Source organism: Leucopleurus acutus (assembly GCF_964270905.1).
Source record: "Leucopleurus acutus genome assembly, chromosome: 2".
Lineage (NCBI taxonomy): Eukaryota > Metazoa > Chordata > Mammalia > Artiodactyla > Delphinidae > Leucopleurus > Leucopleurus acutus.
In genome coordinates, this window is record NC_139143.1 from 178511280 (window position 1) to 178528570 (window position 17291).

The 17291-nt window shown below is 50.4% G+C and overlaps 1 protein-coding gene across 2 annotated transcripts in view; it reads left to right on the top strand.

Moving 5' to 3' along the window:
- The window catches only part of TMCO4 (transmembrane and coiled-coil domains 4), a gene marked incomplete at its 3' end in the record, with an annotated part of 96481 nt that overhangs the window by 27975 nt on the left and 51215 nt on the right, over positions 1 to 17291 (top strand). For both annotated transcript variants that reach the window (XM_082833168.1, XM_082833167.1), the window contains exons 7-8: positions 9944 to 10076; positions 17170 to 17267. In XM_082833168.1, coding sequence (XP_082689294.1) covers positions 9944 to 10076; positions 17170 to 17267 — 231 coding nt within the window. The remainder of the gene's footprint in view (positions 1 to 9943; positions 10077 to 17169; positions 17268 to 17291) is intronic.

Consider the following 17291-nt stretch of genomic DNA (forward strand, 5'->3'; position numbering starts at 1 on the left):
CGTATCTGCACCTCAGCCAGTGAAGCCAGTGGTAGGTGTTGCCCCTGCGGTCCCGTCCCCAGTGGCCTTTTTGGTGCAAGAAAGGAAAGGGGGCTTCCCTGGTGGCTAGTGGTTGAGAGTCCGCCTGCCAATGCAGGGGACACGGGTTCGTGCCCCGGTCCGGGAAGATCCCACATGCCGCGGAGCCGCTGGGCCCGTGAGCCATGGCCGCTGAGCCTGTGCATCTGGAGCCTGCGCGTCCGGAGCCTGTGCTCCACAACGGGAGAGGCCACAACAGTGAGAGGCCCGCGTACCGCAAAAATAAATAAATAAATAAAAAGAAAGGAAAGGGAAGCCAGTAGAGCTGGGGAGCCGGAAGCTCTCCATTCATGCCAAGCGCCGGGTGGTGCTTCTTAGCGGTTCTATTGGTTCCACACAGTGCCCTGTGGTTCCCCCTTCTGAGTGGCTCTGGAGTCTGGCTCCTGCCCTCTGAGGTCTGTTCTGCTGGCAAACAGAAGGAGCACAGAATTGAAAATGAAATCCCAACCACGTCTACACTGTGTAGGAAGGGAAGTCCCACCCACTCCCCACCGGAACCCGGGCTCGTGCGGGACTGGAGGGGTAAGAAGAGGAGGAAGAACAGAATGTCAGGAGCAGAAACAGCGTGTGCAGGAGGCCTGGCTGGAAAGAATGCTCAGAGGAGGGTCACGGGGGCCGGAGCTGAGCGGGTTCTCCACATACACGAGATCCCAGGCTGTTCCCGTGGAGTTTATAGTCTGAGAAGTGCAGCTCTAAGGCTCAAACCCCAATATATATTTTTGGCCCTAGTCTAGCCACACAGAATGCTTTCACTCCATATCTCAGAGCCAGATGAGAGCCCAAGGGTGATCTGGCCCAGTCCCTGCTTTCAGGCGGGCACGACCTGAAGTAACACTTCTCTTTGGCCGGTGAGGCCACGTGGCTGAGTTGTGGTCTGAGGATGTGGTGCAGTTGGTCTGAAAATCCTCAGCTGTATCACTTGTGTTTTTTCCAAACAGAAGTAAGGGAAGAATAACAATATCCGATCGTCCTGGACGCTGTTGGAGTGAGGGGTGGGTTTGTGCGGAGGTCTGAGGCTCAGGAAAGGAAGGCAGCCCATCAGCACACACACCCTCACGTGATAATCACGGGAACAGCAAAGCACCAGTTCTTGAGCGCTTGCTGGGTGCCCAGCGTGCCGCCAAGGGCTGTACAGGCACGGAGCCCTCTCAGCCCCCTGAGGGGTGTTGGAGGTCGTTGTTCCCATTTTGCAGGTCAAGGTTATCTTGGATGGGACGCCCATATTTCCAGGTGGAGACGTTGAGGCCAGAGAGGGGAAGGGGCTTTCCCGGAAGCACACAGTGGCAGAGGTGGCCTGGTGGTCAGAACCAGGTCTCCGGCCTCCAGGGCCAGCGCTCTGCCCCACGGCCTTGTCACGGGGGAGAAGAAGCTGCCCCAGCACTCCTGTGTCGGCCTCAAAAAACAAAAAAGAAAGGAAAGGGAAGCCAGTAGAGCTGGGCCACAAGCCCAGCGAGCCACGTTCATTCTAGCCTGCTTCCTGCCCCCGCCTGCCAATCACAAGCCCTCCTGAGCTCCCAGGAGCACTCAGGACACTTTAACTTACCCCCTTTGCTGTGGGTGACCTTGGCCTGGCTCTCACAGAATAATTGGAGCGGGTTTGAAACAGCCTGTCTAATGTCATCACCTGGTACTTCATTCCCTCCCAGGGGTGTTCTCATAGGCAGCCTCTAAACCAGCATTGCCTTTGAAATGTCTCTTGAGAATAACCACCACTTATGAAGCACCTATTAACACTGGTCATGGTACCTGACCCTTGTCAGGCATTGTTTCACATCATCCTCATAGCCATCCTTCCATGTAGACACTCCCACTTTCCAGACGAGCAAACTGAGGCCCAGAGAGGTGAAGTAACTGGCCTAAGCTGGTAAGTGGCAGAGCTGGACATTCTAAAACAAGTGCTATCAACAAAAACCTTAGCAGATTTTACCCACGGGGGTTGAGGACTGTGGCAGCATCCCCACGGGAATATAGTAGTACCTCGTAGCTAAAGAACACCAGTCTCTGACAACATCTGGGGGGTGCCTTTGGTTTATCTCAAAGCCCCACCAGATGCCGGCATCTACAAACAGGAGGAGCTTCACTGGCACGCCGGGACCCCAATGGGAGTGGGTGCTAGGGCTCAAAATTTCCCCAGAGGTCAGAGGTAGGTGGCCCCTCAAACCATCTAGACGACCCTCTCATCAGACGCAGACCTCGGAGATATTGCGGGTTCCGTTCCAGACCACCGCAGTAAAGTCAGTCACGTGAATATTTTTGGTTTCTCAGGGCATATTAAAGTTATATTTACACTATACTGTAGTCTATTAAGTGTACAGTAACGCTGTGTCTAGAAAAACAATGGACATACCTTAATTTAAAGATGCTGTTGGAAAAATGGCACTGATGGACCTGCTGGATGCAGGGTTGCCACAGACAAGGCAAAGAGCAGTAAAACGAGGTCCGCCTGTAGATGAGAAAAGGAGGCCCCGAGTGGGAATGGCTACAGTTGTCATGTCCAACTCTGTCCATATTAATGAAGAACCAGGGACCAAGAACTGGGTGCATCTGGGGATCAGGCTGCCTGATGTTAAGATTCAAGCTCTACTTTGGCAAGGTCCTGAATGTCTCTGTGTCTCGGTTTTCTCAGGTATTAAATGGGAACAAACAGTACTTTTTACCTTATAGGGCAGTGGTGAGGATTAAATGAAATAACCCAGGTAAAGCGCTCAGAACAGAGCTGGCATGCAGGAAGCAGGCCATGAGTGCCACTGGGGCACAGTGGTGGTGGTGGTGAAATGGGAAAGCCCTGGGAACCAGAAAACCTGGACTGTCATCCTGTCTCTCAGACTCTCATTGTGTGACCTTGATCAAGTCACTTAACTTCTCTGAACTTCAATTTCAAATACAAATGAGAGGCAAGAGCCAGATGCTACTTCAGAGCAAAACAAAACTGTCTTTGGTCCTAAGAACACAGTCAAGGATCTTGTAAGGAGAAGGTCAGTGTCATAGTTGGGCCGGTTGTTCAAGGCCTTTCCCATAAGCTCCATGAGAGTAGGGCCCTTGTCTGGCTTGTTCACCATCATATCCCAGTGTCTGCAACACTGATGGACACGTGGCGGGCATTTAGTACTTGTTGGGTGAATGGATGGATGGATGAAGGGATGGAGGAATGGATGAAGGGATGGAGGGACGGATGGATAAATGGATAGAAGGTTGGATGGATAGAAAGAAGGATGGATGTCCTTTCCTTAGAGCACAGGCTCAGATACTAGCAAGGTGGTTTGTCTGAACTTGAGGGTTAAAACATCTTTTTTCTACAGAGACTGATGGGGTAGGACACACAGCACAGAAGGCTCTCTGTGCTACTGCATTTCTCTCTGGATGTGACACAGGGTGATTAATCATGGAATCAGCCCAAGACATCAACACAAAAAGCCGCACGTCTCTGAACTTCCTGGAAGGTTGACCCATACTGACAATATTGGGATCTTAGTCACAAAACAATGCCATCTTGGCAGCTGGGTGGAATTTTTTATGCATGCTAATCATTTCCTTCTCATCCAGTAACAACCCATGAAGCTTCTTGCCCACACAACTGGAAAAAATAAGCCTTTTATATGTTGAAGCTTAAACTACATCTGAGCCAACTCTAGACTGGGTTTCACAACTGTGGCACTATTGACATTTGGGACTGGATAATTCTTTGTTGTGGGACCACCCCATGCCATGTAGGAGATTTAGCTGAATCCCTGGCCTCTACTCACTAGATGCCAGTAGCACTTCCTGAGTTGTGATAACCAGAAATGTCTCCATGCTTTGCCAGATATCCTCGGGGGGCAAAAACATCCCTGGTTGAGAACCATGGGTTCAGGACCCCAAATTTGGCCGTCTCAGGTGGGGCTGGTTTATTTGTAGTTGGTAATCTTTATAAGTTACCTAGTTGCTCTCCTAGGTCCTGTACACAGATGGTGAATTATTGCATCATATATAATCCTCAAATCAACTGCTAGAGTAGATACTGTCATCCCCACTGGTAGGAAATTAGGCTCAGGAGGTTAAGTAACCCGAGGTGGCATTTCCAAGTAAGTTTCAAATTCCATTTAAGGCAGTGAGTCTCATGGTGAACGTGCGCAGGACACTTAGGCTGAAGCATGGTTCTTGCCCTCTGTACCCTGAATCCAAAGATAACATTGACTCCAGGCCATGGAACCCGATGACATGCAGCCACATGAGATACAACAACCTTCACCGCAAACTTGGCTCTACTTTCTGACCTGGTCTTTATTACTGAGCTGCAAACCCTACCTCCCCAATGCATCAGAAAGGTTTGCGAGGTTGGTCGTTGGTCGTGGTGGAACGCGTTGTCAGCTGGCGGCTAGGTTCTTCATCAGGATCCTCAAGGTTCGTAAAGCTTGCTGTCAGTATTGAAGCTGGCTGTTCATCCATTCAGCAAATGAGAACGGAGCCCGCGCTGTGTGTGCCAGGCCGTCTGCTAGGCGCTGGGAGTAGTTCTAACCAGGGCCGATGCCCATTGAGTGCCTACTGTGTGCAGGCCCTGAGAAAAATGCTTTACAATTTGTTTAAACCCCTCAACAGCCCTGGGAGGTAGATGCTATTCCTGTCCCTCATTTTACAAAAGAGGCAGCTGTGGCCCAGAAAGTGAAATCACCTGCCCGAGGTCACACAGCAAGGATTCGAACCCAGGCAGTGTGGTTCCAGAGTCCATGCTTAACTGCTGTTCTGCTTCCTACATGGAGATAAAATGATAAAATCCTCATCCTTACAGCTGACTTTAAGGGGATTTGGTGAGGCCAGAATGAAGCATGGGCACCCCATGTGGTAGAGGCCGGAGGAGGCCAATCTTGCCAGCAGCTGAGAGGGTGGAGCTGGAGGAGGGCCTCAGATGGGCCCCCTTTGCTCCCATGACCACCGGCCTTGAAGTAAGCTCGTTGCCACGTTGAACACCCTTAACTGTCCCCCCAAAATGAGCCGTGAAGAGAAAAGGCAGGAGTCATACCTGAAACCATCTGAGTTCACGTCCTGCCCTGAGACAGGGTGCATCTTAGAAGTCCTGTCCCTTGGGACTTCCCTGGTGGAGCAGTGGTTAAGAATCCAACTGCCATTGCAGGGGACACGGATTTGATCCCTGGTCCAAGAAGATCCCACAGGCCGCAGAGCGACTAAGCCCGTGCACTACAACTACTGAGCCTGTGCTCTAGAGCCCGCGAGCCACAACTACTGAGCCCACATGCCACAACTACTGAAGCCCACACGCCTAGAACCCGTGCTCCGAAACAAGAGAAGCCACCACAATGAGAAGTATGCACATTGTGACAAAGAGTAGCCCCCGCTCACCACAACTAGAGAAAGCCCACGCGCAGCAACGAAGACCCAATGCAGCCAAAAATTAATAATTAATTAAATTTAAAAAGAAAAAAAAAAAGTCCCATGCCTCCAGCCACACTCTGCCCACCAAAGTGAAGGCCCTGGGAAGACTTGTAAGTCAGCCCAGTGCCCATGGGGGAGATGGAGGGAGGACCGTGGGACTAGAGTAAGGTGTGGTTTCCTTTATATGAAAAAAAAAATTCATTGAGGGTGAAATTGGGTATAAATATTCTAAATGTAACATAAAATGTACAATTAGAAAAGTTGGGGGAATTCCCTTGTTGTTCAGTGGTTAGGACTCGGTGCTTTCACTGCCAGGTCCTGGGTTCAATCCCTGGTCGGGAAACTAAGATCCCACAAGGCATGCAGCACGGCCAAAAAAAAAAGTTGGTCCATCGAGGGATGGCAGTGCAGTAGGCTGGGTAATCAGTTGAATGAATATGGACTGAGAGTGTCCTCAGACCGCAGGGAAAGGCGAGACGAAGGTTCCCCGTGCTGACACAGCAGCAGCAGCTCACAGCCTCACCCCAGCAGCCCTGGCTTCTTAGCATCTAAGGATAGAGCAAATTTGACAATTTGCCATAAAAAGAGTACTATTAGCCACCCTTTCTTGATCACTTACTGCATCCCAGGTGCTGGCCAGTCTCATCACATGCATCTTCTCACTGTATCTCAACAAACGCCAGATTAAAACGGTATTCTTGCCCCCACTGTACAGATGAGGAAACTGAGGCTCAGAGAGGTCAAGAAACTTGCCAGAAGCCATTCAGCTAGTAGGTAGTCAGATGAAAATTCAAACCCCAGTCTGTGTCCCAACAAAGGCTGAAGTTTCTGCCTCTGAATTCCTTTTTCCTTTGGTCTGGAGGGCAGTCCCCAAAGGGAAAGGATTGGCCGTGATCTCTTCCCAAAGGTCTGGGATTCTGTTGCTCTCCGAGGAGAGGCAAGCTCAACCCCAGGCAGGTCATTCTGGCTCCCAAACTCTGATCCATAGTGAGAACAGAGGCTGGTTCAGTGCCTGGCAATGGAGGTTGTACTGCTCCCTGAGGAGGTGCATTTGGAAATGCAGGGCAGGTGGTGGTTGCCACAGCGCCTGGAGTGCACCTGGCGTTTAGCTCCAAGGGCGCTGTTCATCCTTTAATGCACAGCACAGTGTTGGATGGTGAAGTGCAAAGTGCATCAACTTCTCTATTGAGATGCTGGTGAGAAAAGGAGCCCAGAAGTGTTTGTTCTGCCCCCGGCTCTGTCCAAACACACTGGGTGACTTTGGACATGTCCCTTGCTCTTCCTAGGCCAGAAGGACCAGTTGGGCTCCAAGGGTGGAGTCTGGGTGGGTGCTGGGGCTGCCCAGCAGTTGGAGGCTGGCATACTCCTGCCCCCTGGGGGCAGAGCCAAGATCCCTGAGCCCGCCCCCCACCAAGATTTTCCAAAGAACAGGCTGCCGGGTGATGGGTCCTGTGTGTGCACCTTTGGCCCATGGCCTGGGGCTATGCCTGGGATTGTGGGTGCACCCCACATATCCCATGCACCCAGAAGGTAGGATTCACAGCTGACCACATGGGATTGACCTGGAATCCAAAACTTCACTCGAGTAGATTTGCCTTATTCTAGTCTTTTTTTTTTTTTTTTTTTTTTGGCTGCACTGCTCAGCTTGTGGGATTTTAGTTCCCCAACCAGTGATCGAACCTGGGCCCTCCACAGTGAGAGCTCGGAGTCCTAACCACTGGACCTCCAGGGAATTCCCTCAAGTAGATTTGCCTTTAAATGGCAGCCACAGTGAAATGAAAAGAAACTTTGGCATCCTGGGTTTTAAGCCAAATTCCACAGCTCTCTCAGCTGTGTGATTTAGAACAGCGGTCCCCAACCTTTTTGGCACCAGGGACCGGTTTCGTGGAAGACAGTCTTTCCGCAGACGCGGGTGGGGGAGATGGTTCAGGCGGTGATGCTAACGACAGGGAGCGATGGGAGCGGCCAATGAAGCTTCGCCCCTCGCCCACAGCTCACCTCCTGCCAACAGGCCTGTTCCTAACAGGCCACGGACCGGTACCGGTCTGTGGACTGGGGGCTGGGGACCCCTGATTTAGGAAGTATCTTAGCCTTTCTGCACCCGTTCTTCCCTCTTGTGCAAAATGAGGCATCATAATACCAGCTTCCCAGGACCACTGGGAAGATTAGCGATCAGGAATGCAAGCTTCCTGAGTGGTGCCCAGCATTTGTTAGGAGCACCGTGGATGCTGGTTTCCTTTCCTGCAGAGGTAGCAGGAGGAGGAGTCATCTTGATTACACCACTTCCTCCAGGCACGAATGCACCCAGACCTTCTCAGATCAGGAGCTTGCTAGTTAGAACAAGTGCAAAGGCCCTGGGGCAGGAATGAGCTTGACTTCTTGGTGGGACAAATACTGGTGGAAACAGGGACCAGTAGAAAGTGAGGTGGTAGAGAGTGGCAGGAAGGGATTAGAAAATGTACAGTCTTGCAGACCATGGGAAGAAGTGTGGATTTTATTCTAAGTGCATTGGGGAGTTTTAAGTTGGGGAAGAGAACCCCAGTTAGATTTATGACTTCACCCTGCAAGCTGCCGTGTGGCAAATAGAGTGTGGGGCAGGAGGAACCAGGGCAATGGCTGGTCCTTGAAGAGCGATGGCAGTCACAGTGGCCGCGCAGCAGAGATGGGGAGCCGTGGTCAGACTCAGGATACATTTTGGAGGTGCAGCTGTCACCATCAGCTGGTAGATTGGATGTCTGAGGGGGGGCAACGAGGAAAATCAAGAACGATGCCCAGGCTTTTGGCCTGAACCCCAAGTTGGGCTTTTTATTGAGACAGGATGGATTGGCCCTTGAGCAGTGAGTTGGCTACCTGGCAAGTTGTCCTGGGTAGCCCAGGACTCCTGCCCCTCCTCTACCACTCACCACCTGCCTTAAATAGAACCTCAGCTCCAAGCCCAGCAGCCTGGCTGTCAAGGTCCTTGAAATGACCCTTACACAAGGCTGACATTCCAGAGTCCCGTGCCTGAGAATACCTTGGGAGGTTTTAATCACCTGTGCACCTGGCAGTCTGTATTCCAGAAACTGAATCACGGCAGCCTTGACCAATGGAGTATGAATTAGTGGCTCATGATAGCTGCCATCAGTTAATCACCACGGCCAAGGCTTGTCAATTGCCACAGGTCGATTACGGCCTACGCGCAATAGTCTGTGAGCCTAGGAGGGAGCTCCTTTATTTGTGGGACATTAGCTGATCAATAACCCCAAGACATGGCCTGTGGTGTCTGTTTCCCGACACACAGGTCCTCATCCTGGCGGCCGAGGGCAGCTGGGCAAGTGCTGCCAGACCACGGCTCGCTCTAAGGACCCTAGTTAGAGGAAGGAACTGGTTTATTTTGCAGAAGCTGAGGTTATCGTAGCTACTACGACCTTAGTATAAAATTACCATGCAGCATTGCAGACACCCGGCAGAGGAGGCCGGTTCTGCATCATTCATTAAGGACCCGTCATGGACCCAGAGTCCTCTCCTCAAAACTTTGTGAGGGCTTCTCTGGTGGCGCAGTGGTTGAGAGTCCGCCTGCCGATGCAGGGGACACGGGTTCGTGCCCCGGTCCGGGAAGATCCCACATGCCACGGAGCGGCTGGGCCCGTGAGCCATGGCCGCTGAGCCTGCGCGTCCGGAGCCTGTGCTCCGCAACGGGAGAGGCCACAACAGTGAGAGGCCCGCGTACCGCAAAAAAAAAAAAAAAAAAACAACTTTGTGAGATGACTGTTACTATTTCCACTTCCACCTGAGCGAGGATGAGCTTTGCCTAAGGTTAGACACAATAGTATCCGTACCCAGGTCTGTGAGGTCATTAATTGAACATTTATTCTTTGTGCCGAGCACTCTCCTAAGGACTGGAGATAAAGCAGTGTAGAGTGTATACTTATCAAGTTTATACTTCACGGGGAGAGACAAACGAGAGTAAATGGATATGACGTCAGAGCAGGGCAAGCTCTGTGTGGAACAAAATGCAGGGAGAAGGGGTAGAGTAATGGGGTCCGGGGGTCAGGAAGGCCTCTGTGAGCGGGAGGCGTCTGAACAGAGACTTGAATGAGGGGGAGGAGCCTCCCAAGAAGATCTGGGGAATGAGCCTTCCCGGTGGTGGAAACAAAACAAGTGCAAAGGCTCCGCAGCAGGAACATTCTAGAAGGTGAGGTCGTGGAGTTGGCCAGGGGCCTTGTATGTCATGATGGAGTTGGATTTGCTTCTGATCGTGATATCACATCCTTAACAGCTTTGGGATGTGAAAATTTGATCTTTGCTGATTTGGTGAAACATGCCACCTTTCTTCTGATCCATATGGGTAACAGTTGCACACGGTTCCGCCCCAGAAGCTGTCTTCTTGTTCAGCTGACTGGTTCTCGGGGCTGTGCACTTCGGATGTATCTGGGGTTTGGGTTTCATCCGTTGCGCTGCTGTTAACATCTCTGTGCTTGGAAGCTGAACTGACCCCGTGCTCTTTCTCTCTTTCCAGGGCGCTATGATGCTCGGGCCCGAGTCCTCATTTGCCACATTACCTCCCTCCTCCAAGTGCCCTTGGAGGAGCTGGACCTCCTCGAAGAGACGTTCCTCGAGAGCCTGAAGGAAACCAAAGAGGAGGAATCTGAGTAAGTGTGCCCTGCGGCCCTGGCCACCCTGTCAGGAATCAAGGACTTCCACTCTTCAGATAACAGCATCCTTTGTGTCCCCTCCCCCCATTAAGAGATGGTGCACTGAGGTGGGAAGAGCACTGGACAGAGAGTCACAGTGCAGTCCTGACTCGCTGTGTGGCCTTATCAAGTCACTTCCCGTCTCTGGGCCTCCATCCTCATTTGTAGGAAAGGGGGATTGAATGGATGAATGCTAAGGGCCATGAGTTTGTGACTTTAACATTCTGTGGCCCCAACACCCCACTCCCCCTCAGTTCTTGTGACACCTTGTCTGTGGGCCAGAGTGGCCTGGGTTCAAATCCCACTTCTGACACCTGTTTGCTTTTTGACCTTGGGCGGGTGCCCCCCCACCCCCATTCTCTAAGCCATAATATTCTTATCTGTAAAATAGGAATAAGAATAGCATCCTCCTAGGGTCATTGTGGAAAACAAATGCAATTGTATTATCAAGTGCTTGGCCGGGGGCTGGCATGTAGCAAGGGCTCAGTAAGTATGAGTCCTTCCCTTCCCCCACATTCCCCCATACCTGCCAGCTGTCAAGAGGCTTTGCTATCTGTGTATGGTCAGGTGTGTGTTGAGGGAAATTTTCCTGGTAACTTGGCCAGAGCTCAGCTCTTTGCAGAACACCTTACACAGGATCTAATCCCAGGGTAATAAATCGATCCCAGTCACAGCCTAATTGCGGGCTCCTCGCACCAGGCACATCTCCCAGCCTTGGGTTTTGTTCGGCCATGAAGGCTTTCTTTGAGCAGCCAGGCTGTGCCCAGTTCAGCCCAGCTGGGAATTTAGCTTTGAAGCCAAATTCAGAACTGGAGCCGCCCTCCCGCCAGGGTTTGTAGGGCAAAGGGAGGGGGTTGATTCCTTGAGAAAGGAGGAAACTTGGTCTGTTGAAATAACCTGAAGATAGACCTGTTTTGACTCCCAGAGCTGTGTCAATAAAGAAACAGCTGGATGCAGGCCAACACCTGGATCCCTCAAGTATGTCTTGAAATGAAGGAAACTCTTAAGTATTGTCTGGAAATCTATTGTCAAAAAGAAACACATTACCCAGAGGGTCTGTTCTGATAATACCAGTAATGCCAGATGAGGGAATGTGTAAAACAGAGCCCAGCTCTGCCACTTACCAGCCGTGTGATCCTGGGCAAGTTATTTAACTTCTCTGGGCCTCAGTTTCCCCAGCTACAAATGGGGATAATAATAGCACCCTCTTCATAGGGTTCTTGTGGGGCTCAAATGAGTTTGTACACATAAAGCGCTTCGAGCAGGACTTGCACAGAGTTACTAGTTGTTAAATATCAACATTTGCTATAGTACTGTTATCATTGCTGTTATTACTGCGTGGGCCATTTCCTCAGAATAATACCCCACAGGTGTCATTTTTTAACTCAATTTTAGGGACTTTGGCAACCTCTCAGATTCTATCTATGGTCTCTGGAGGGGTCTGAGACGCAGGGAAAGCATAGGGACTGGTCAGCCAAGGGACCTGGTTCTCTGTTTGACTCTGCTGCTAAGTCCCTGTGTGGCCCTGGGCACGTTGCTTTCCCTGTCCAGACACCAGCACCAGTTTTTTCACCTGTACAAGTAGAGTATCGAGTTGTATGTAGGTTTCTTTTAACTCTAAGGTTTTGTGTTTCTGCAAGGTGAGCTTCTCACTCAGCACCCCAAGGCGATCCTTTGCAACTGGAGTTCAGGGTGTGATGTACCACCTTTCTGTTCTTGGGTCCCCATCTGAGCCCTGAGGCCATCCAAGCTTCCCCTACTTGTTTGGTGACTTCACTTCTCTGTGCCTCAGTGTCTTCATCTGTAGCACAGGGACAGTGGTAGGATCTCCATCATAGGGCTGTCAAGAAGGTTAAATTAATTAGTACATATCAAAGGCTTGGAAGAGCACCTGACACACAGTAAATGTTAGCAAATGCGGTGCTGGACGTTGATACTGATCCCATCTTAATAACATGGTCAACATCTAACCTTTATTGAGCGCTCTCTAGATGCAGGTACAAGATACCATCTCACTGGGTTCTCATTACAATCCCCTGAGGCTTTTGCAGAGGAAGAAACAGAATGTCAGAAGGGTGACGTAATTCACCCGAGGCCACCCAGCTGGCCAGTGGCACCATCTGATTCAACCTCCTTATCCAGTCTGAACATTGCTTACTGCATCCCTCAAGGCATGGTTGAGAATCCGAGGTTTCATTCTTAATTCTGAGGAAGGCGGTGACGATAATTCTTTTACGGGGCTTTCTGAGCGTTTACTAGGAATGTGTCTCTAGACTCCCCAGAGATAAGCACTCCCTCTCTATCTACTGGAGAAGGTGACTTAAAAAAAAGAAAAGGGTGGTGGTGAGGGCAGTAAAGGTAAGGAACACCCTCTCATGGGAGATAAGGTGGCAGTGAGGGAAATTTCTTTGTGGACCCATGAGATAAGCAGTGCGGGTGTCTCTGCTCTTCTCAAGGTATCTGTGACCTCTGCCTGGGATTTGGCCCAAATCTGCATCTTGGCTTCAGCCTCTGTCTTTGGGAAGCTGACATGGAATGTCAGCCCAAGGTCACTTCTGACATCCCAGGTCATGAGTGTGGCCAGAGGCTATGTGATGACAGAGATTGCCATGGTGCCTAGTCAGCAGGCAAAGTCAGTAATAGGAACAGGGCTTCATTTGGATTTAGTGTCGTGCTCTGAATTCTCACTTCCCAATATAGGAAGCGTCATAGATGTAACTCAGAGCCAGCCTCTCCTCTTGTGCTTTAGAGGTTGAAATTCAATCAGACAACTGAAGTTATTGCAGGAGTGAAGTGCTGTGATAATTAATGATTAACGGGAAAGCTGTTCGTTTTGTGTACAAAACAGTTACTAAGAGCGTTCAAGTACTTAAATAAGGAAATCGATCGGCAGTTCAGGTGTACATTAAGAGAGAGTGCATTAGCTAAATAACTTTTAGGGAAAATATTATATTCTTTTTTTTGTAAACATTCAAATAATAATACAAAGCAGGGACTTCCTGGTGGCGCAGTGGTTAAGAATCCACCTGCCAATGCAGGGGACACGGGTTTGCAGCCCTGGTCCAGGAAGATCCCACATGCTGCAGATCAACTAAGCCCGTGTGCCACAACTACTGAGCCTGTGCTCTAGAGCCCGCGAGCCACAACTACTGAGTGCATGTGCCACAGCTACTGAAGCCCGCGTGCCTAGAGCCCGTGCTCCACAACAAGAGAAGCCACCGCAGTGAGAAGCCCGCGCACCGCAACAAAGAGTAGCCCCCGCTCGCCCCAACTAGAGAAAGCCCGCGCGCAGCAACAAAGACCCAACACAGCCAAAAAAAAATTGTTTTAATAATAATACAAAGCAGAATACTAGAGATTAGAGTATATCATCAATCCAATCTTTATAAAATTGATCTGATATACTAGCATTTATACATTTAAATAAAACAGCTTCAAGAACGATATTTACTCTTTAGTTATTTTATTCCCTTTAGGCTGTGAGTCTCCCCCTCCATAAACTCAGCTAAAAGTGATGACTGTCTAGTATCCCAGATGTGCAGGTGTCACTGCAGGAACAATCTAGAAGCAGACTGTGCTAAGAAATGTCAAGGGCACCCACTCAAGAATTTGACTATGTTCTTAATAATAAATCTGTACTAATCATGAAAATGTTGTAACATCCTAGATTTGTTCTACTATCCCAGAAATTTCATTCTTGATGGTGATTGGCCTACACTCTGGCTAAATATTTTATTTAGCTAAAATGTATGTACCCCCTGGTTTTCATAGAAATGGACGGTGAGTGGGAGAAAAGATCACTGCAGCAAGATGTTCACGTCCAATTCTTGCTGTGGAATGAGTAGGTTCTTTTCAAAAAACGTCTTCTGAGCCCCATCCAGGTGCCAATCCCAGGGCCAGCGGCTGAGGGTGGAACACAGGAAAGGCTTTATCTGTGTCCCAAAGGTTCAGCCCTGTGATTCTCAAACTTGAGATAATTGGAGAGCTTGTTACAGGTGGTTTCCTCACCCAGGAAGCAGTGCTTTTAACAGCTACCCCCTGGGGATTCTGATGCAGTTGATCCAAAGCCCCCCCCTTTGAAAATCAATGGTCTAGAATTCCAGGCTAATACCGTACAGAGGGTTGGGGGGGCCTGGAGTCGGAGCATGCAGGCAACTGTGAGGTTCAGGCAGGCGAGGAGGTGACGCTGGAACGGTGAGTCATGTTTAGCCAGGCGAAGGAAGGTGAGAAGGTCCTTGGCAGCCGAGGGCCAGCAGGAACACAGGACTGAGGCGTGGGCAGGGTGCCTGCAGGCAGTTCAGTGTTTCTGGAGGGTAGAGTGTAAGTTAGGAATTGATGAACGATGAGGCTGTGAATGAGGCAGGGACCAGGTCACGGTCCCTGAGTGTGGGGGTCACGGTCCCCCACGGGAGGGCCTGAGTGTCCTGCTGGAGAGGTGACTCTATCCTCAAGGCAGAGGGAGGACCAGGATGGAGGGAGAGAGGGGGGCAGACAGTTGTGATTGTACTTTCCTGCTTGACACTGGTCACGTGGTGGTGCTCGCATCATCCTCCCATGTCCAGTCCCTAAGTGAGAAAATTGAGGCTCAGAAAGATCAGGGGAGCCAGCGAGATCATGGAGGAGCTGGGCTCAAAGACCTCACCCCGAATTTGCAGACTATTTCCCAGGCAGTGTTTGTCGAACAATTTGCTGCTGGTTCACGGAGCCAGCTGCTCGTAGCCCCTGTGTGTTCCTCTTGTACGCCCTCAGCAGCTGGAATTTCTCCTCAGGCCTTGAACTCTGCCGAAAGCAACTAATTTCCAGCCTTCCTGTTTGCCCCGATTGGTACTAGCAATTAAGGGCCAAAGTATATCTCCAGCCTGTGGAGGAAATTGTCATAACCACGGAAGGAATGATGATAGCAGTAAACATCCTGAACGATGACAGTATGCCAGTCACCGTAGGTTTAGCCCTCCTAGTACCCCTGGGAATTCAGCGCTCTTATCATTCCCACTTCATGGATGAGGAAACTCAGGACAAGTCATTTGTACACAGTCCCAAGGTTAGTAAGTGGCCCTGTCCAGCAGGATAGCCTAGGTTTTGCTGCGGTAACAAATGACCTCCACGTCTCGATGGCTTACAGCAACACAAGTGCATTTCTTGCAAGTTGGCTGTGGCTTTAGTCCACACTTTCTTGGTTCTGGGTCCCAGTTGACAGGGTGACCTCTATTGGGAGTGTTGCTGGTCTCGGGGCAGAGCAAAAGGAGACTTACCAGGCGCTGCACTGACTCATAAAGATTTTGCCAGAAGTGACTCATATCCTTTCCAGCTACCGGCTAAAGCGGGTCATGGAACCACTCAGCTCATCGGGGCAGAGATGTGTAACTGTCCCATAGGGAGGACCAGTGCAGGAGGGATAACTGAACACCTGGAGGACTGTCATGCACCACCACAGCAGAGGGAGGATTCAAGCCTAGTTTACAGGATCTGAAACCTCACACCAGAACCCATGCCCTTCGTCGCCATCCTGCCTTCCGCTTTGCTAAATGCCTGTGGTTCGGCCTCTTCCCGCACATCTGAGGGCGTGAATTTCAGTCATGAAAAACCAGCACCTGTGATCATGGAGAACTGGTTTCCGCTCAGTAGTGAAGCAACCGAGAAGTGCTGTGCTGTACCCCCAGGAGGTGCTTAGGGGAAAGCTGGTGAGGTGAGCGGGCAGACAACCAAAAAGCATCGCGGGTCTCCCAAAGCCCATCTCAAATCCAACTTCTTTTCACTGACCGGAGGATGAACTGTTTCTTGCTATCATGTATGGTTCAGGAGGCGAGAGATGGGAAGGAAACGGCTCCGGCTGAGTACTGCGTTGTTCTGCTCGCCGACACACAGATGTTCCAGCCTGCTGTCCATTCTCCATAAAAGTTTGTTGATCAAAGGGATGAAGAAGGAATTAATTTAAGCTTTACAAACCAACAGCCTTATGAGGGAGATGTTATCCCCATTTTTACAAAGGGGGGAACTGAGTTTCAGGGAGATGGAGTTTCATGGCGACAGCCACTGTCTCGGTCCCCGCTCGCGGGGCCAACTGTCAAGCTCTGCGCTTGACAGACATTGTTTTTGCTGATCCCCACTGCCACCCAGGAGGAGGGTACTCTTAGCCGTGACCTCGTCTGTGATATGCAGACAATAATAAAACTGCTTCTAGGATAAGATAAACCATTCGAAGTGCAAAGCACAGTGGCAGGCATGTTGGAAGTCCTCAATAAACATTAACCCTTCTTTTATCATCATCATCATTGGCCATCGCTCTGTACGTTGAGTTGTTGTCCAAACTCCAAGTTCAGTTCAGAGTTCCCACTGGTAGTGACCGCACTGCCCCACCCTTGTCTCCCATCCTTCTCCTTATTGCCCCAAAGCACCGGGGGCCAGATGTTGGACAGGAAAGTTGGGTTTAGTGACTCTCCTGGGCCATTCTCAGGATTCACCTGACCCCAGTTTACTCCATATGCTTCCCTTTTGCTACATTTTGTCACTTTAAAATTTCAAGTCTGAAGGGTTCTAGCTATTGCCCCAAGGCCAAGGTCTCCAGTACAGACATTTCTCTAACCCCTCTTTGAAAAGATAAATCTGAAGGAAATTGGTTCCCAAATTCCTTCCAGAGGGAGGTGGGCTCAGATGGCGGAGTGGGGGGAGGGGAAGGAAGGAGTGAGGTGATGATGTCTGTGACTCTATCTGGTACTCATTCTGGGTCCATCTGTATAAAGATAGTTTTGTGCTTCTTTTGCCACTATTATTATTATTTTTTTGTCTTTTCATTATTCAAATTGCAACGCTGTTAGGATGGATCCGTTGGGTAAGTAGCACATCCCACGTACTGAGATTCCCCAGCTGGGTTTTAGAATGTTTTCAGCTTTTTAAAACCATAGATGGGTCCAAGGTAACCTTGGTACCTCGCTCTGCATGACAGAGCACCCAGCACTGATCCCAGTTTGGGGCTTGGTGAGGCGGGGAGGTGTCAAGGGATCCCAGCCACAGCCAGTCCTAGCGAGCAACCTCTCCCCCCACCCACCCCCAGAACGGCCGAGGCATCCCGGAAGAAGAAAGAAAACCGGAGGAAGTGGAAGCGCTATCTCCTGATAGGCCTGGCGACGCTGGGAGGCGGGACAGTGATCGGTAAGATGAGGCGGTGGCACTGGC